This window comes from Rhinichthys klamathensis, unplaced genomic scaffold, assembly GCF_029890125.1.
Source record: "Rhinichthys klamathensis goyatoka isolate OS25496 unplaced genomic scaffold, OSU_Roscu_1.1 h1tg000338l_1, whole genome shotgun sequence".
Classification (NCBI taxonomy): domain Eukaryota; kingdom Metazoa; phylum Chordata; class Actinopteri; order Cypriniformes; family Leuciscidae; genus Rhinichthys; species Rhinichthys klamathensis.
Window position 1 is genome coordinate 1547624 of NW_026606852.1, and position 20273 is coordinate 1567896.

The following is a 20273-nucleotide window of genomic DNA, read 5'->3' on the forward strand; positions in this document are numbered from 1 at the left end:
GGCGCATTTGATAGACATTCGTAGCACCCAATAAATGGCTCTGGGCATTCGTAAACCACGCTTCAAATACGAGAAAATGAACATGTGGTTCCCAGACCACGTCTCAATGTCAATGAGACGTGGTCTGACGTTAGCCAGGCTACTCTCAAATTCTCATTAATTCAAATTGTTCTCAGCAGTGATTCTCGCTTCTGTATCACAGATATTTTATATCTACATTGGAGTACATTATTTTTTATTATTATTTAATTATTCATTGTTATGTATTTCTTATTTAAATCGACATAAATATATATTAATGATAATATCTATTTATAAACATTTTTGATTAGAAGTTTTTTTTTTAGTTTTTTTTTGGGGGGAATGAGAATTTTGGGACAAATTTACTTTATTATCATGAAAATATTGGTGCAATGGAACAAATCATAGTGGTCCTAAAATCGGCTTCATGAGTCCCTGTCACTCCTGTTGCTTTTCTCATTGAAAATGAATGACTGGTCACTTTAGTTCTGTCTCTTCAGTGTCCTCTTGAGATTATTTACTGCTCTTCTAAGACATAGTGTGCGTCACAATCTGCCCTGTGGTACTGCTCCCGCATGAGGAGCATCTAATTTAGTAACAACAGGGAATGTTCTTACTTTAAGATTAATATTTATGTCTTGAACATCAAGTCTCAGCATGACATCTCTTCGCTGTGATGAACAAAACAAGCCGATTGAAACGATGCTGCTTGTTCATGTGAAGTGTCTCTTCAGGACTCTGTCCATCGATCAAATCAATTGATCTGAGATTTGGGCTCAAGTGTCTTTGATCTTTCTAGAATCCCTGATCTCGAAGAAGCAGTTAAAAGACAGCTGGATCACACGAGGATCATTTGAGCGCAGTGTTTTGATCATTGTCTAATCTGAGAGGTGGGGTTTGTTTCATGGACCATTCACTGCAATGGCCTGACAGCTTTGATTTGGGGGTGTCCCATTTGGGGCTCATAAAAGGACTACATTAGGAGTATGCAAGGTGACTAAAGTCTCAGCATGTAATTTTGTAATAATTTAATATCTGTCTATCTGTCTGTCTGTCTCTCTTTGACCTGTTACATGAATATAACTGAACAGTTTCAGAGTCGGTTTACAGTCGACAAAACCAAACAAATCGAACCTGGTTTTGATCAGATTCAGCAGGTTCACAGCGCTCAAACGTTCTTTTTCAACACAGGCTTTGATCCAGAGTTTATGATTAACTCTAGAGTGTTTGCGCCTGAAAGATTGTCGTCTGCAGCGTACTGCCAATCACACGGAACATGGAGAGTGTTAGTTTGAGTCGCTTCTTGTGAGAGAGTCTGCACAATTCAAAAGATTAAAGCCCTATTTGGGTTTTACAAGGGTAGATGGAGTAATTTAATTTTACCACAGGATGTCTGTAATAATAATGGCCAATTCGCACGGGATAAGATACTGTATCTCGATAAAACTAGCAGAAGTGGGAGGGATAACTCGATTAACGCACCGCGTCACCTTCCTGTCGTCATGTGCGTGTTATGTTGCTTCCTGATATCATGTGGACAAACACATATAACCTATATATAAAACAGTTAAGCCCGGTTGAACGATGTATTCATTAAATTCAGATTGGATTATGTTGGTCATAGGCACTTACCTAAATCTAAAAGAAGTTGTGTGCCCCTAAGTGCTTTCGACCTTCTTTTTGGTCTGAATGGTATGTGGAAAACACTTGAGTTTTGCCACAGAATTGTCCCAATGCTTAGAACGCAACTGAATGCTTTTTCAAGCGCCTCCATACTTGAAAAACTGGAAATAACGCAATATTTACATACATACTTACAGCGGGTCTAATTCGCACAGGATTAGTGTTAACTGGGGTCATTTTTCCGGACCCTTTTATAGAAGGTAAAAGTCAGAAGGGAAAGGGGAAAAGGTGTTTGTCAGTAAAAGGGAGGCAGGAGAATCGTGATGGGAATTCAAACTTTGGCCTGTCAGAGGATCAACTGTCCAGCCGAACCCCTGAGAGAGGTTGTGTGTGAATGATGTGACCACTCACAGCCGTAATCTTTACTGACTATGGGTCCTATCATACACTCGCCAGGCGCGAAGCTAGTGTTTTTTGCTAGTTGCCTGACGCAGTTATCGGTTTCACATCCTGCGCCACTTTGTTTAAATAGCAAATGCATTTGCGCCTATTTGTGTGCCTCATGGGCATGTTGGTCTGAAAATGAGGTCTGTTCAGGCGCATTGTTGGCATGTAGCTATTTTGAGGCAACTGAAATCAGCAGTCTGAAACCTGGTCTGAAGTCAATGGCGCAGTATTTATTTTTTTTGTTATTTAAAGGGCGCATTAGTAATATGAGCCTATAGGCGGGTGCACAACGCGCGTACACTGCTTATTACACACAGGGACGCACAGCAGCACACAAACTAGCCAAATATTAAAAATAAAACGATTAGAATGTAAAAATTATTATTGTGTACATAAAGATATGGTGGAATCCGGCTTGTCCCGTAGATGGTCTGCTTGCGCTTTAACCTCGCGCACGAGCAGATCCGTGTCCTCTCTAAAAGAAGCGTTCAGTCTTTCCGCTTGCAAATTCTGTCATGTAAATTGTGAATCCGCCATGGCGCAAGCTCAACTTTATTTTAAAGGGAATGGGAGATGAGACTCTGATTGGTTTATGGCACATTACGCCCAAAACACACCCATTACTCATTAAGAGAATAGGGACAACACTTTTAGACCATGCGCCGGGCGCGCCGATCATTTTTCCAGTCGTTAAACTAGCAAAAGTGGATGTTAACAAGTGCAAGTGCGCTGTGCGCTTTAGACCATGTGCTTAGATCCTTAAAATAGGGCAGATTGTGCGTAATGATTACTGAGATGGCACATTCGGACGGGACTAAAATCATTGAGAAGCTCTGGTAATAAATACTTTACCCCACCTCTCCATGTTAAACTAATTCCGTCCGAATAGGGCTTAAGAGATTGTTATGAAAATAAATCTTGAATTTAATGCATTTACAAGACAAGAAAAAACAGGAATGTTGTAAAAGGCAGCTGAAATAAAATTTCTGACTATTGATGCAAGTGAATCAAATGAATTTATTTAATTAATAATAATTTATATAAATGGAAGCATACAAATTTGAGGGGGGATGACATCCAAAAAAATTACAAAAAAAATCCCATCTGTAAAACCACCATCCCCATTAGATTAACAGTTGTATATTATGTAAAACATCATGTAAATTAAGCTTGTTGCTTTGTTCAATGAGCAATAGCTTTGCTATTGCCAATGTAGTAACAAGTTTGTTCCTACATGTACTGTGCTGGCAACATGCAGTCTTTTAAAGGGGCACTTGGCAACTCTAGTCATTTCTTCGCTGATTTTCACTTTTGTTGTCGCATGTTTTTTCATCGAGCTCCCCCTACAGCTGTGCGGCGTATATTTTCACAACACTGTCATAAAAAAACTCACTTGCGGCATCTTCCTCCCGCTTTCTACCGCTGCTTATGTGCATTTGTTATGATCGGAGCCGGCCAACTTTATCGTGTGGAGCTATGTCTACTGAGTGGGTAATGCATCATACACAGTGTCATAGAATTATGTCGTATTGCCATAAAGCAGTTGGTGTTTCTCGCTCGTTCTCGCTTCTCACGAGACTTCTATTTCCAACTTACCGGGACGTTAGTCCCGATGTTGCAAGGTTGGTTTTCCGCCTGGGGACGCTGGGGGGAGCGGGGAAAGTCACCATTCTCTCCAGAACAGGTAATTGAACCATTCACATGACTTCTAAACGGTTTTATTAAGTTGAAATGGTTGCCAAGTGCCCCTGTAATTGTACAATATGACTCAAAGTCAAATACAAACAGGTCATTTACGTTCACTCAAAATTACACTTTTTGAGAGTCAGCATAAGTTTACATTATTTATTCAGGTAGATTCCATTAAAGAAATAAAGCCTTAAAAACTACTCAAAAATATCATGTGTAACATTGTTAACATAATTATATATATATATATATATATATATATATATATATATATATATATATATATATACACACAGAATTTCAATCAGACCCATTGCCACAGGTATTCATCCCTGATAGATAATTCACGGTCAACTGTAAGTGGTGTTTTTGGAAAGTTTAAGCATTTAGGAACAGTAGCAATTCGGCCACGAAGCAGAAGACTATGTAAAGTCACAGAGCAGGGTCACCGAGTGCTGAGGCAAACAGCGCATAAAAGTCGCCAATGCTCTGCTGATAGCCAATACTTTTGTCAATTTAGTGTATATGATTTTAAATGAAAAGTTAAATATTAATTGTCAAAATATAATTACTTATGTGTAATGAATTAAGAATATATATATTCATGTAAATCTAAACTCAAACTTAGGTAGCCACTGAAACTGGCTTTGTGAAATAGGCCACTGGCTTTGGCCAATCATAATTTAAAATTTCAGGCTGCGAAATCTTGATGATTTAGATCCTAATAATCAGCATTAATCCATTTGAAAGGCTTAACAGAAGTCTGCTTATCAGTACAAAACAGATACCCAATCACATTTAATAGTTTTTTAGTTTTTTTATAAAGAACAAACAGGCTGAAACAAGCACATTAAAGAAAATTAGCTATATAGTCCTGCAGAGAGACCAACATAATCAAAGTCTACTTCCCTGCAGTGTGATTTTAAAGGTAAAGTTCATCCAGAAATTTACTCACTTTCCTGCCATTAAAAAAAAAAACCTGTATGGCTGACTTTATTCCATGGAATAAAAAATAAATTTTTTAGCAGAATGTTTGAGCTGCTCTCATTCTGAAAGTGAATGGTGACCAGGAGCTGTCAATCTCCAAAAAGTAAAGTAAACGGTGACAGACTTGTCTTTTTGAGTGAACTATTCCTTTTAAAGGTCTTTTTTTTTTTTGGAGTGCGGGTGAATTGTTCATGCAGTGTGTTCTTTTTGGCTGTGAGTGGTCACATCATTCACACACAACCTGTCTCAGGGGTTCGGCTGGACAGTTGATCCTCTGACAGGTCAAATTTTGAATTCCCATCACGATTCTCCTGCCTCCCTTTTACTGACAAACACCTTTCCCCCTTCCCCTCATCCTCTGATCCTCCCTCTCTCATTCAGCACAACTGGCTGGAAATACATTAAATGGAGAGCAAATGGACACTGATTCAGAGGAGAAATGAAATATAAGTGAGACATCCTTTTAGTCACCTGAGCTAAGAAAGAGCAACTTTTGAGGAAGAGGCTTCCTCTGGGGAATTCTAATACGTGTGTTTTTATTTTTCAGTGCATGGTTTTAACCTTTTTTTTTTTCATACGTTCATGTCTATTTAAAATCAATTAGGCCATGCATACAGAAGGGGATCTGAGTAAAATTGCTCTCTAAATGACATAGGGCTGCATTTTTATGAGGCAAACGCTGAAGTGTTTCTCGCTATCCGAGTTTTGTGGTGGAAGTTATTGCAAGGGAAATGTGAAGTTTTTGATCACTGTGAGATCAGATGACACTGTCTTTCATGCACTTGAACTGTCTTCTGTCTCTTCGATTTCTCTTTTTTCTTGTACAGTAATATCCCTTTTGATTGTGCTTGATTGAATATGTGGCAGCGCTGAGATAGAGCACTAATGTGAAGTACTCTCACATCATTTTCAAAGGGATTCTGGAACAGATGGACAGCTGAAGAGATTATTTTAGAGCTGAACTTACCAGGGTTATTATAGTTAACTAAAACTAAAACCACAAAAAAGTTACTTGAAATAAAAACGTTGAAAAAAAGGCACAATATGCTAGATTTTTGGATTAAATCTAAAAACCACTTGAACTATGTTAAATATTTTGTTGAGTTGCGTACTTGCATTATCACAAATATTTCCAATAGTGTTTAAATCCAGAGAAATCAGCTATTTTACCTAGTGTAACGGCCAGTGTAATTGCTTCGCCGGTCAATGATGTCATATCCGTCATGAAAACAGCAATGTAAAATGTCCCAGGCTTTCGGCCCTGCCCTGCTTCATTCCTCAGTAACGTTAGTAAAACTTTAATACATTCTCTCATCCATGAACATGATTTCTACCTGAGTTCCATCTGATTTCTTTCCATCGGCTGTGGCGGTGAAGAAGACAACTCCCATGATTCCACGCTCATTCACAGCGTGAGAAATTTATTTTTAACACTGTTCCTGAACATTATAACCCCAGCGTTTGTCTGTGTTGCACATTTTACGGAGAACAGCTTCCAGAACCTAAGAGGGTACAATGCAGGCTATACGCACAAAAGCTTCTCCTGAAAGATAGCATTCCCATTTTGTCGGTACAATCTGTTGTTTATGGATCACAACTTGTATGTATGTCTTATTATTTGTAGTTGTGTTTTCTATTAAAAGTTCCAATTATATGTTTTATGTAGTAGCTATGATGTAAACGAAGGGCAAAGCTTTGCCTTCGCTAGCCTGCTAACTAACATTACAGTATTAATGTAGTGTTTACTGTAGCTTTTTAAAGCTCTTGCTTTCGTAAGCATTCGCCACCTCTTAGGAAACTTATCCATGATTTTGTGATCGATTACTTTGTATTACCATAGTTTTACGACTAATATGATTAAATGGTAGATAACATCGTATCTATAATCTATAAGAAAATGAGCAAAAAACATACCTCTCTGAAACGTCATGTGAAATCCATGCTTGCAAAGTCCATGCATGAAATCCGTTCTGCACGGTTCTCTTGTTTGTTAACATTGTTGGGGTCTAATTCGGGCTTGAATTGGTTTGAAATTGACTCCATCTTTAATTATTTACACCAGGGCAGAACTAGCTGTTATGAAGTAGCGTAACATTTCCAGAACACGAGCTAAGCGCTGCCAATCACAACACACTGGGCCAGTTCACCAATCACAGCACATTTTGTATTTTGGAAGGAGGGGATTCATCGAAACAGGAAATAAATTTCGCGTTCAGACCAGACTGGGGAGAGAGGAGCTGTAATATGTAAAATATGTGAAAAAGAATGCGTTTTTTGAACAATCAAGCATGAAAAGATATTCTAGTACACCCCAAAATCAAGACCATGTAAAAGGGCATAAAATGACCCCTTTAAGGTTAAACCCAGCGAGTGTCTAATAACATCACACTTGAGCAGTCAACCTGCCTAGGGTTATTGCAAGTCCACCTGTATACAGGCCAAACTGCTCTGGAGATCTTGCTGACCTGGAGCTGTTCTCCAACACAGTGTTTACGTATGCAAAGCTCTCCTCTCCTGCTCAAACTGAGGAACCGCTGGGCTTTGATCCACATTTACTGCCACAAATCTCTCGGGAAAAGCTCATGGAAATGCAAGCCGAGGAACAACGGAATAACCTACGGCTGCTAGCTCAGCACTTTAAGTGCCTTTGAAAGGAGCGCAATGGGAGACTCTGGACAAATGTTTGCTGTGGCAGTTTTAGCCGATAATAACATTTGTAAGCTGTCCCATAATACTGGGAATTTGTTGTATGAAGTGCTCACATGCTGTGCCATACGACAGATACAGATTAAATCAAATCAGCAGGTCCATTTAAAAGCAATACACAGCAAAAAAAAAAAAAATCAAAAATGCATAAATAATTTTCTTGGTTTCCAGAAAAAATTACAAAAGATAATTTGTTGTATGAAGTGCTCACATGCTGTTCCATACGTCAGATACAGATTACAACACATCAGCAGGTCTATAAAAGCAACACACAGCAAAACTACAACAAGTTTTTCTTGGTTTTAATAAAATTGCAAAAGATACATACTATATCATGAATTATGTTATAAATGTATCATTTATTAGAAGTTGTGTCAAATTATATATTATTGTATAATGATAATGTAATAATATATTCAAATTATACACATTATATTTGTGGTCATACTTTAGATCAGAGTCCAATTCTCACTATTAACTAACTATTAACTACAACCTTTACCTCAATAATCTCCTAATTACTGATTATTAATAATTAGTAAGGTTTAAGGTAGTTGTTAAATTTCGGTATTAGGGATACAGAATATGGTCATAGAGAATAAGGCATTAATATGTGCTCTATAATTACTAATAAATAGCCAATATCCTTGTAATATGCATGCTAACAAGCAATAGTGAGAATTGGACTCTAAACTAAAGTGTTACCATATTTATTTATGTATTGCTATTAAATTTATGTCATTGTTTTTGTTCAAAGCTCGTGGCATCTGATGGTGTTCAACAGAGCAGACCCGTGACGGTGGACATCCTGGTCATCGATGCGAATGACAACACACCCACCTTCACTCAGGTGTCCTACAATGTGGAGATCTTCACTAATATGCTACCTGGAGAGACCGTCCTGCAGGTGAGGAGGACACAGGACATCAGTAAAACTGAGAAACCTTCACTTCGCTTATGAGGAGCCATTTATGAATCACTTATTCATAGCGGGGTGTTTGTTGAGAACTTGTAATGTGATTTGGAGTGTGAAATGAACTCGGCATAATGTTTGTTTCATTAATAACTGAGGATTCTGGTCAAATTACTGAATGTGATTCAACAGCCTGGAAAGTCAACGTCTTTTTTCTTCCCGCCTGATAAAATAAGTACAAAATACATTGAAAAATGAAGCGCAGTCATTCAGCTAAATGAACATGAAGGAGAGCAGGCAATAAAGCAATCTTTTAAAGAGGAACCGGATTATATGAACTGCAGCTAATGAACTGGAGTGACAAACTGCAGTGAGTCATACTGTGATCTGTTCACATCTTTAACCTTACGGAAGCCCATTCAAATGAAAAAATATCATTTTCCCCCTGAGGTCTCTTGTGGATTATTTGTTACCCTACTAATGTTTTAGTTATGTGACAGTGCTTTCAACAGTGTAGCCTTTCCGGTACTTCACGCGCACGGACCGTTGGCTGAACGTCTGATGCATAAGGTGCACATAATAGGAAACACTTCAGGAGTTTTGTCATCTAATTGGTTGAATTCTCCAGGATTTCCGGGAGACTTGTGTGTCGCGTTCTTTAACGGCCCACCTGGAAACAAAGCCTTTTTGATGCAAAACCCCCTCTTTATTGTATCTAGCTTTTTCTTAGTACTTGTTCTGTAGCTAAATTTTTTTTAAAAAAATTTTAGCTTCAGCCAAGCTTTTTTAAAGTAGCTTTTCTATCATTAAATCCCCTTACATTTTTCAGTTTCAGAGTAACTTTCCAAGCACTGATTTGTTCTGATGACCTGTCCATCTGTCTCTCTCATTCTGTCTCTTTCTCTTGCCACAGTTTGTGAGTGACGAATGCATCATTACATCAGTGCATTGAAGTTCAGTTCAACTACTTGTTTAGTATGATCTATGCACACTATGCTATGCTGAATAATCCTGTTGTCTCTACTACAATTTTTAGGTTGTGTATTTGGTTGTAAAACACAGTTGACACTCAAGTAAATAACCAAACTCTGTGTATAGATCAGGATTAAACTCTCAAAAGACAAATGACAACTGCATTCATCAGCATTGTGAAAGTGGCTTGTGTAGACATAGTGGGCTGACAAAAAGTGGGACAAAATGATATAAAGTGAACGTAATGCGTGCCTCTTTGTCCCTCAGGCTATGGTATGTTCACTCTCTCTTTCTCAGTAACGATTATCTCTGCTTTATTTTTGCACTCTGCTCATGTTCTGCTCCGCCTGTGTTTGTCTCATTCCGTCACGGCTGGGTCACAATTCAAAGGGAAATCAGACACATAAAGGCTTGTAGTTTCTCTTTAAATAACAAGCTGCCTGGATCCTCCTGAAATGAGGTCACAGGTCAGAGCTAGGTCACCCAGGCCACTTGGATGTGTTTTATAAGCCATATTTGCTGCCCTGGATTGTGTGTGTGTGTGTTCATTTTTTCCTTACCTCAGCACTCCAAGCAGCTAAAGGCACGCCGGTACGGATCAGTGCTTCTGGAGAGTTTTCTTAATAATGAGAGCCGTGAATGGAGGTGGCGCTTTCTTATTAGCAGGACTTTGAATTAATTACCCTTAGGGTGTATTTATTGCCCCGGTGCTTTTAAAGATGATAACGTTCAGAATTAAGTGTTTACATCTAAATGCGTGTCTTTGAAACTAATCAAACGTGTTTAGTCTTTGATCTGGACCTTTGTGTTTGAGAATTTATCCTGAATAATCATATTATGCTGCTTTTAAACCTTATTAATACTGAAAGTCTAATCTGCATTTTAATAAGGACGGATGGATGGATTTTCTGTTATGGTTGATTTGAAGTAATGAGTGTAGAGTTTAAAGAAAGAAAAAGATCAGGAAGTAGAACTAACACCTCATCCATAGATATAATGAGAATACGCCATGGTATCAACCAAGAAAAAAGTACCAGGCTTTTGGCCTTGTACTGTTGTACTACCATTATTGACCTTAAACCTAGAGGTGACCGTGTGTTTGCTGTGGCAGCTCCAAAACTCTTCTGTTTCTCTTTCTGTTTTTAAATCCCGTCTTAAAACTCATTTATTTTCTTTGACTTTTAACTCAGTTTGAGGGTTGACTTTCAGTTTTGTATTACTGTTGTATTCATTTTTTTATTTTTTTTATTTATTGTTTTATTATTTATTTTGTTGTGCCTCTGTTGTATGTTATTGTTTATTTATAGACTGTGTTCAGCACTTTGGTCAACAGTGTTGTTTTTAAGGTGCTTTATAAATAAAGGTGGATTGGATTGGATTAAACCTTGGGAATACCATGGCATTCAATAAAGTACATTCAGACACAATTCATGATCTGAATAAATGAAACACATTTGAATTAAAATACTTAAATGCCTGAAATTGTTTCAAATAAATAAATGAATAAATGGACAGGAATTTTCAAACCTTGATACATTGATATTAAGAAAAAGTGTGTGTGTGAAAAAGTGGAATAGGAATGCAATGGAAATGTATATGGTAATACGTTATAATATTTCTTAATTTAATTTTTTATTTGATCAATTTACTTGTACAAACCTATGGAAGCTTGTTTCCGTCACTAAATAAAAAAAATAAAAAGGTAATTGCAAATTTTTTTTTCTTACAATTTTGACTTTTTGTTTCAGAATTGCGAGAAAAAAAGTCACAATTACCTTTTTTTCAAACAAACTTCCATACAAACTAGTACAAGCTCTATTTACTATATTTTTAATTGAATGATCAAACACACAGAATTGACGCAAAGGTATTAAAACCCTCAAAAATATAAAAATCTGAGTACATTAGCATGTTAGAAATACATTCTCATCCTTTGGCGTCATATAGGTGACATTTCGTCGAAATCTTACGCACATGGCATCCTTTAGCGTCAATATAACACGCACTGTTATGGGTAGGTTTAGGTCTGGGGTAGGGTTACGGTTATGACGCCTTGGGATCTGCGTCTCATATTGACGCTAAACGATGCCATGTGCGTTAGATTTCGACGAAATATTAAAAGCGTCACATGTATGACGCCTTGGGATGAGAACGGGCTGGAATACCATACTGAGTGTGACGCACAAACAATGAAGAACAGTGGAAATTAAAATAACGTGGCTTAAAATTCTGATGTCTGTGTTCTGTCAGCCGACGGCTCAGGATGCTGACGCTGGTTTAAACGGTCTCATCACATACGCCATCCTAGCTGGAGATCAGGGGCATTTCATCATCAGCAACCGCACTGGACGGATCACGTTAGCACCAGGGGTCACGCTGACCGTCGGCCGTTCCTACGCACTGACCGTTAGAGCGTCAGACAACGCTCCGGACTCAGAGAGGAGGTCAGATATGACTTCATTGCATCCGTTTGATCTCTCACTGTTTGCTTGTGTCTTTTGGTCTTTTATTTTCTTTGTTACTCTTCCTTTATGTGCATGTAGGAGCTCCATAACTACGGTCTACATAGAGGTTCTCCCGCCCAACAATCAGAGTCCCCCACGATTCCCCCTACAGACCTACAACCTGGAGATCAGTGAGGCCATGAGAATAGGAGCCATACTGGTAAACCTACAGGTACATACACAGACTTTACTTGGAATGAAAAAAATTGCCTGTACTGTTTACTGCATACTGCACAGTAGCCTATCCACTAAAAGTTGCCTATTTTTTAAACATGTCTTGCAAAATGTGTAAATATTAAATAATTCTAGAAATGGAAATATCATGGATATTAATAACATTCGCCGGTCGATGACGTCATATCCGCCATATCCTCGATTTTTACTTCTATAGAAACCATGGAAACACCAAAAAACGCTTTAATATATTATGTGTGTTTTTAGACAGGTGAGAAACTGTTTGGATAAGTTTATCGACAGAAAAATAATCACTGTTATATAGCTCAACATGGTTAGTCTTATTGTTTAAATCTCTTGTTTTATTCAAAGCACTTTGAGTGCCTTTGAAAGGAGCGCAGTGGGAGACTCTGGACAAATGTTTGCTGTGGCAGTTTTAGCCGATAATAACATTTGTAAGCTGTCCCATAATACTGGGAATTTGTTGTATGAAAGGCTCACATGCTGTGCCATACGCCAGATACAGATTAAATCTGTACAGTGTATATATGTATATATATATATATATATATTTATTTATTGGTTTCCAGTAAAATTACAGAAGATAATTTGTTGTATGAAGTGCTCACATGCTGTTCCATACGACAGGTACAGATTACAACACATCAGCAGTTCTATATAAAAGCAACATACTGTACTGTACATCATAAAAAACATGGTTTTAATCAAATAAAATTCTATATTAATAAAATATACATTCTATATTAATAAAATTATATTTATATTTATTTATAATATTGATAACCTAATTGTTATATATATATATATATATATATAATATTTAATATACAATTTTTAAATATTTTTGTGTTCACATTCTCTATAAAAGATTTATGAAAATTGTTAACCAGTAATGAGTTTATAGATGGTGGAAGCCCATGGTCTTAAATTTTTAAGTCCGATCAAATTATGAGCCCCCAAAAAAGATGTTGGCAGATATGCTGGAAATGGAAGGTCAAGTTGAGCACACTGCATTGTGGGATGCATAATCCCACGCAGTATGCCCTTTTGTATACTGCACATTTTGATAAATGTAGCAGATCTTCTGGGTTTTCTATGCATGCAGAAAATTTGCATACTAGAGTGCAGTAAGCCATTCTGAACATGGCCACACTTTTTTCATATATCAATACTTTGGTTTTAAATTAAGATAATTACATTTTATTTAAGAAAATTAAGAAATTAAAGTGCCCCGATTATGCTATTTTAAAGATTCCTAATTTGGTTTAGGATGTCTCACACAACAGGTTAATATGCATCCAAGGTATAAAAAAAAAAGATTTGTTTGAAGATTCAGTCTCTCTGAACTCCTCCTTTCCGTGAGCCTATACTGTGCTCTGATTGGTCAGATGGCCCAGTCTGTTGTGATTGATCTACCACGTACAAACATAAATTGTGTTACCGCTTTAGGTATCCAGGTCAGGGAAGTTAGACTTGAATTCCTGGCAACTCGTTTGGGCGGTTCAGAGTCGATTCTTTCTTTTGGGAGACAATAACTTTATTTATCGTACACTTTCAACTTTACAACTTTACAGACCATTTACATTCACAGACAGCTATATTACACACTGCATGTAAGGGACTATTCGAAAAAGCATAATAGGGGCACTTTAAGATGATTGATTTATAATTACATTATTTGACGTTTTTTTGACAAGTCAAGTGCACAGACAGATGAAGCTGTCACACTTAGAAAATAGCATAATAACTATCAACAGGTATCCTGGAAAGTCTAGCAAAGGTCTAGGGTTATACATTTATACGTGTTGTAAAATGTCACTGATTCTACTTGTTCATTATGCCCATCAAACAGACTTGGCCTTCACATTTAAGTGTGTTGTGTATAAGTGTGTTGCAATTGATTTTGTTTCATTGATTTTATGATTCACCTACCAGCAATTGTCTGAACGACCAGTGTAAACTGAGTGTGAATTGCTGTATTTCCACAGGCTACAGACCGGGAGCTGGATCCGATCACCTACAAGATAGATAGCGGTGATCCGCAGCAGGTCTTCAACCTTTCACGAACGTAAGTTTTCGAAACTTATACAAAGGCATAATCCACGGCTAGCCATGCATTAAAGGATTGTAATGCACGACGTAGAGGCGAAGAACCACCCGACGTGAAGCGCTTATACCTTGGTTATTTGCCAAGTTAAAAAGAAGTTAAAGCTGTAACTGATGTTTACAGTGTAATTTTTTAACAGACGTGTAAAAATGACGGTTATTTTCTGAAGTTACGGCTCGTTAGTTCTAGCACTCCGTCCGCTTTCAATAAAGTAGAGCCATCGGATTGCTTTCATTTGAATCAATTATCACATTTATTTAAATTCATTATTAAAAGAGAGAGACAGAGAACTGAAAGAGTAAATAAACGTTTTCATATGTGTCTCTCACTCTGTTTGCAAGTGTAACTGTGTTACTATGGTTACCAATGTTTGTAGTGACTGACTGGAACTACCTGTGCATTAAACGGATTTACTGCACACCTTCCAGCCAATCAGAATCGAGTATTTAAACAGCCCGTGGTATAAAAGTTAAATAAAACTCATTAAGTGTTTCAATATGAACGTACAAATTAGTGTCAACTTTAAAAATGTATTCGCACTTAAAATATAACACACTATATTAAAAATAAACCCTTACTAAAGGCATGAAGACAAGACAAACGAAAACAGGGTTACAGTGTGAACGTTTTCTTAGAGTGAGAACGTGTGAGTAATGAAAATGTTTTTTTTAAATAACAACTTGTAGTTGGTCCCTTAATGACCTTTAATTAAACACACTTAATACTGTTGTTAGCAGTAACAGGAGAGAGTTTAACTTGCCTCGTCTTTCTTGTTTCAACTCAGCTGTTCTTTTGTTTTCTGCTTTTGTCTGTTCAACTGCTCCTCGTCTTTCATTCTTTCTTCATTCAATTTTGCTTTGCTTTGCCTCACCTTATCTGATTCCATCGAATCTGGTTATCTCTTCTTATTGCCTCATCACTTCTCAACATGTCTTCTCTTCTCTTCTCTTCTCTTCTCTTCTCTTCTCTTCTCTTCTCTTCTCTTCTCTTCTCTTCTCTTCTCTTCTCTTCTCTTCTCACCTTATATTGTCCCTTAGTATCCTTATGTTTCTTATCTCATCTCATTTTGTCTCTTCTCCTTTCACTTGCCTCGTCTAGCTTCATCTCATCTTATTTTTGTGCCACACCTCGTCTTTCTCATCTATAGTCTCAGTTGATCTCCTCTCTTTTTTCTGTCTCATCTCATCTTATCTCATTTCATCTCATTGATAGAAATAGCTGCAGAGAGGTTTTCTGGGGTGACTGCTGAAATAAAACCTTCCTTCATTGATTTGTCTTACAAAGGATTTTGCCTGTTGAAGAAACAGCAAAGACAGTTGAAGAGTCATTAAAAAGGATGTTAAAATTTAAAGACTTTGCCGTGAATGCTATGTGCTCGGCAGAAGGTTTGTGATGCCGAAAGAAAAGAGAATCCCGGTCACTGAAGTGTTTTATACGCCTGTTTCACAGGCTTCAGAGGACACGTTCAATATCGCTTTTGTAGGGGTCAACTGAGGAGGAATATAATTCTACACAGACACACACACACAGACACACACACACATGGGCAAGCAGCACAGCAGCCTGCTTCTTCTGCTGTGTGTGACTGCAATGTTAACAGGAACCTGTCTGTCCATCCTCGTCCACCAACCCACACACACACACACACATGTGAGCGCACTGTTGGATGAAGCCGGTGATTTGCAGAAATCCTATTGGTCTCTGGATGATAATGGCGTCCCTGTGGCTGTGTTTTCCATGGATGATCACAGATACAGTGCTGAATTGCACCCGTTGATACCAATGATTATTTACTGTCTGCATTGTTTTAGCACCCGATTCACCAAAGGAATTATGCAAATCAGGTCATGACACGAACACACCCCAAAATTTTATCCTGAATACAATTTCCAATGCACCATTTCTGATCTTTCAGTTGTGAGTTGGCGTATGTGTCCTACCTCATCACAATTATGAAAAGATGTATGCCATTAAAGGGATAGTTCACCCAAAATTGTTATATTCTGTCATCATTTACTCACCATCATGTCGTTCCAAACCTATATGGGTTTACTTCCTTTGTTCATACAGATTATTTTTCTACATAATGAAAGTGTAAGGGCTGTCAAGCTCCAAAAGTGATAAAGGCACCTTAAAAGTGTCATAAGAATAGTCCATAAGATTCAGAGCTCTTCTGAATCCATGCAATAGTTTTGCATGTGGAAAAGATGTTGTGTGCTGAAAATCATAGCTCTCACATCTAATTTGTGCTGCTATTTAAATATAATCATATTCAAATTTAGTGCATCGTGATTGGTTATGAGAATCAATTACGTTTGACATCACTGATTTGACACATCTAATCTGAATATATGTACAGAATATGTTTCTTAATGGTCTCTGGTCACCATCCTACGGAGCCGCCAAAAGGACATGGTGCAAGAAAAAGAATAAAATGGGTGGAAAAAATAGATTCCAATGCTTTTCCGTTCGCTTGTTTTGCGCTCCCCCGAGAAACTTTGCATAATTTGTTGTTTTCTCCCTCTCTCTCTTAATTTCTTTTTCTATGCCTCTACCTAACTGTTTGTCTTGTGTACTTTTTTATGGTGGAAAATGAAGCTAAAAAAAAAAGAAGTGTGGCAATCAATTGAATAGAACGTTTTAACAAGAGTGTTTTGTGTCTGTTCAGTATAGGTCTCCTGCTGCTGGCCAAACCTCTGGACAGAGAGACCATTGACCAGTATCGGCTGATCGTCACTGCTTCTGACGGCCAGCCAGGAGGGGTGAGACTCCATCCATCCCACAATATCAGCACTACACCACTGACTGACAGCTGCTTTGAGTGAAATGTCTGATCACTTTGCATCTTCTCTTTATCATATATTTCCTGATGAATGTTCCTTTTGCTTTAAACTCCCACTATTATGGTCTTTCAGCACAACCACAAACAAAGCTGGAAAAAACTGTTCCTATATAATTTTGTATTCATTATTTTATTCCTTTTGAAAAAACTCCTGAAAGATGTTCTGTAATTAGACTCGGTACACATTCTGTTTACACATTCACCTTTTTAAAAGAGCATTTACTTGGGCATTATCAGCTTAGCTTCTCTAATGAGCGAACGGAAACGCTGGTGTGCTAAATGACTGCATCATTTCTCAAGCACAGGCTGATATCTGTAGAGCTGATGAAGAGGGACTTTTGAAGTGAGGCAGACATGTTAAAGTAAAAGCATTTCTAGACAGAAGGATGTGCCTTAATCTCTCCCTGTGCAACATAACTGACTTTCATCTGGTCAAACAAGTCCATTAAATCATTTACATTTTAGAACATGGTCATGGAAAGTGCCATGCGGGTTATTAATCAATGTCATTTACCTGACCTCCACCTCTTAAAACGTGATAATGATATCGAATGAAATATTCAGTGCAGCTCACATTCTTGAGATCAAACAGTCTTCAGTTGGGTTCAGCAGATTCGTCTTGCAGGCGGTGTGTGTGTGTGTGTGTTTGATGGTGATGAAGCCTCTTGACAGAAATGTAAGGACTCTCTTTGCATGTGATCTTAGTCTCATTAAAGCACAAAAAAGCACACTTTTATAGTGCACCTCAACACGTTTTTGCTAAACAACAAACTTCATCTGTGAATACATAACCCCCCCTCCCCCCTTTTTGTGAATTAATTTTTCATGCACATCCCACTGGGATTTAAACTCTACATGCTGATCTTGACTGATCGGTTGAATTTATATTCCTCACTGTGTGCTATTAAACTTTTAAGCCCCAGGAACTCAATTTCTTATGATTTGATTACATATCTGCAAATGTGTTTCTAGAATAGAGTCAGAAACTAAATGTTTTTTTAGGGAAGACATGTTCAATATTAAAAAAGCAAAAAAAAAAAAAAAACTGGCAGACAGCAGAAGGGTGAATGTCAGTGAACTCTGTGAAAGGTTCAGGGTCTGACAACAAGTGCACTCTAAATGATGTGCAAAGACACTTATCTCAACATAATTAATAATTGCATAAATGCTTTTTCATTTTTTTTATTTAGTTTTTATTTCTATTTTATTGTCGAAAGCTCCTTCCAATTTTGTTCAGATTCTTTCTTTCTTTCTTTCTTTCTTTCTTTCTTTCTTTCTTTCTTTCTTTCTTTCTTTCTTTCTTTCTTTCTTTCTTTCTTTCTTTCTTTCTTTCTTTCTTTCTTTCTTCCTTCCTTCCTTCCTTCCTTCCTTCCTTCCTTCCTTCCTTATTCCTTCCTACTTCCAAGTTAGTTTTTTATTTGGATTTTAGTTAACAAAAAATGTGTTCATAAAATTTTTGTTAAAACTGACATAATCATGGATCAACATTCTTTGTTACCATTCAACAATATGGACCCTTTTCACAAACCATAATGACGCGCTTCCATAGTTAAGAACACTGCAAATCTAGTAAAGCTTTAAATAATAAAAAAAAAAAATGTATACACATTTGTAACGCTATATATTGTGTTGTCAGTAAATTCCAAAAAAAAAAAAAAAACGAATGAACGCTCCTGCGAGGGTGTTTCTTATGGAAGCTTGTTTCCGCCACAGAATAAAAAATAAAAAAGGTAATTGTGACTCTTTGTCTTACAATTCAGATTTTTTTTACAAGACATAAAAAATATTAAGTATTTCAGATGTAAACTCGCAATTGTGAGTTATATATAAAGTTAGTATTGCGTTAAAATAAACTCGCAATTAATTACGAGTTATAAAGTCTGAATTGCGTGATATAAAGTCAGAATTGCATGCTAAAAAGTCTGAATTGTGAGATATAAACTCACAAATATATATTTTTTTGTCAGAATTCCGTTATATAAGCTTGCAATTGCATGTTATAAAGTCACAATTGCATGACATAAACTCGCAATTCTGAGAAAAAAAGTTGCTATTATTTTTAAATGGTCTTATTCCGTGGTGGAAACAAGCTTCCATAGTTTCTTATACAATGGCCCGAGAGAGTGATGGCAAATTTGACATCTTTTTCTCTTTTGACCAACGTAATCATTTTCTCTATATTTTTTTCCCTTTTTGAAAAGTCGTGGAAACTCTATAATGAAAATCCAAAAATGAAATTTCCTGTCGTCTCCCATTCACCGCTATAGAAGTTTACCTCACTATAACGACTTCTGCATCTGAGAACCCCTGGAATGTGAAAAGGGTCAATTCTTATTAAAGATTTATAACCCTTACTGACCTCTAAAAATCAAAGAATTACAGATTGGTACCACTTTTGTTCCAGGACCAACATCGATGCTGATCCTGTAACTTCTCCATATGTATATTTAATTTATTCCTGCTGATATCTAATGAATATGTCTTTATTTGTAGACTTCCACTGCCACCGTCAGCATTGTCGTCACAGATGTCAATGACAACGACCCCACCTTTGACCTCACTTTGCCCACAAACCTGACAGTGAAGGAGGAAGAGGCCAATGTGTTCGTGGGTCAAGTCAGGGTAAGTACCATGACAAAAGAAATAAAGTATCTTTACTTCGGGTCTTTTTCCACAACATTTCTACCTTTCTAAGGGTCCTGTGAGATTCACACCTGTCACCTCTTCATGCCACACCGATCTTCAAACGGCACTTTCTATTGTTCCCCAATTAAGTCGTGGTAAATTAAAGTCATTAGTCACCTTACAGTCTGTCGCTGATGACTGCTTCTGTTCCACCCTGCCAATCGGTTGAATGTTTAATTAGCATGTTTGATTAATCATGCTTTGGTTGGTTAGAAAGATAATCAATGGAAGATGCGTGAGGCTTTCATTCACAATGCCGTGTTGTCATCATGCTCCGCTTTACCGCTCTTTTGTTGCTCTGTGATGTCTTGATCACTGAGTTCGGCGTCGATGTGATTGGCTGGAGTGAGAGGACGCAACGTTTCCTTCGGGCCTGCATAAAACTGCTATTGAGATCATTTAGTGTGTGTTGAGCTCATGTGGTGTGATATATATATATATATATATATATATATATATATATATATATATATATATATATATATATATAAAAAAAAAATTAATAAGCTAACTACTATCTAAAATAGTAGTCTGAAAAACGTACTATCTAAAAATGAGTGTTATGGACGCTGTTGCTCAAGC

General features: G+C 37.2%; 1 protein-coding gene across 1 annotated transcript in view; it reads left to right on the plus strand.

Annotated features, from left to right (window-relative positions):
* The window catches only part of pcdh15a (protocadherin-related 15a), a 275961-nt gene that overhangs the window by 144901 nt on the left and 110787 nt on the right, over window positions 1–20273 (plus strand). The window contains exons 14-19 of the mRNA XM_056272451.1: window positions 8231–8380; window positions 11609–11802; window positions 11902–12034; window positions 14046–14125; window positions 16833–16926; window positions 19500–19628. Coding sequence (XP_056128426.1) covers window positions 8231–8380; window positions 11609–11802; window positions 11902–12034; window positions 14046–14125; window positions 16833–16926; window positions 19500–19628 — 780 coding nt within the window. The remainder of the gene's footprint in view (window positions 1–8230; window positions 8381–11608; window positions 11803–11901; window positions 12035–14045; window positions 14126–16832; window positions 16927–19499; window positions 19629–20273) is intronic.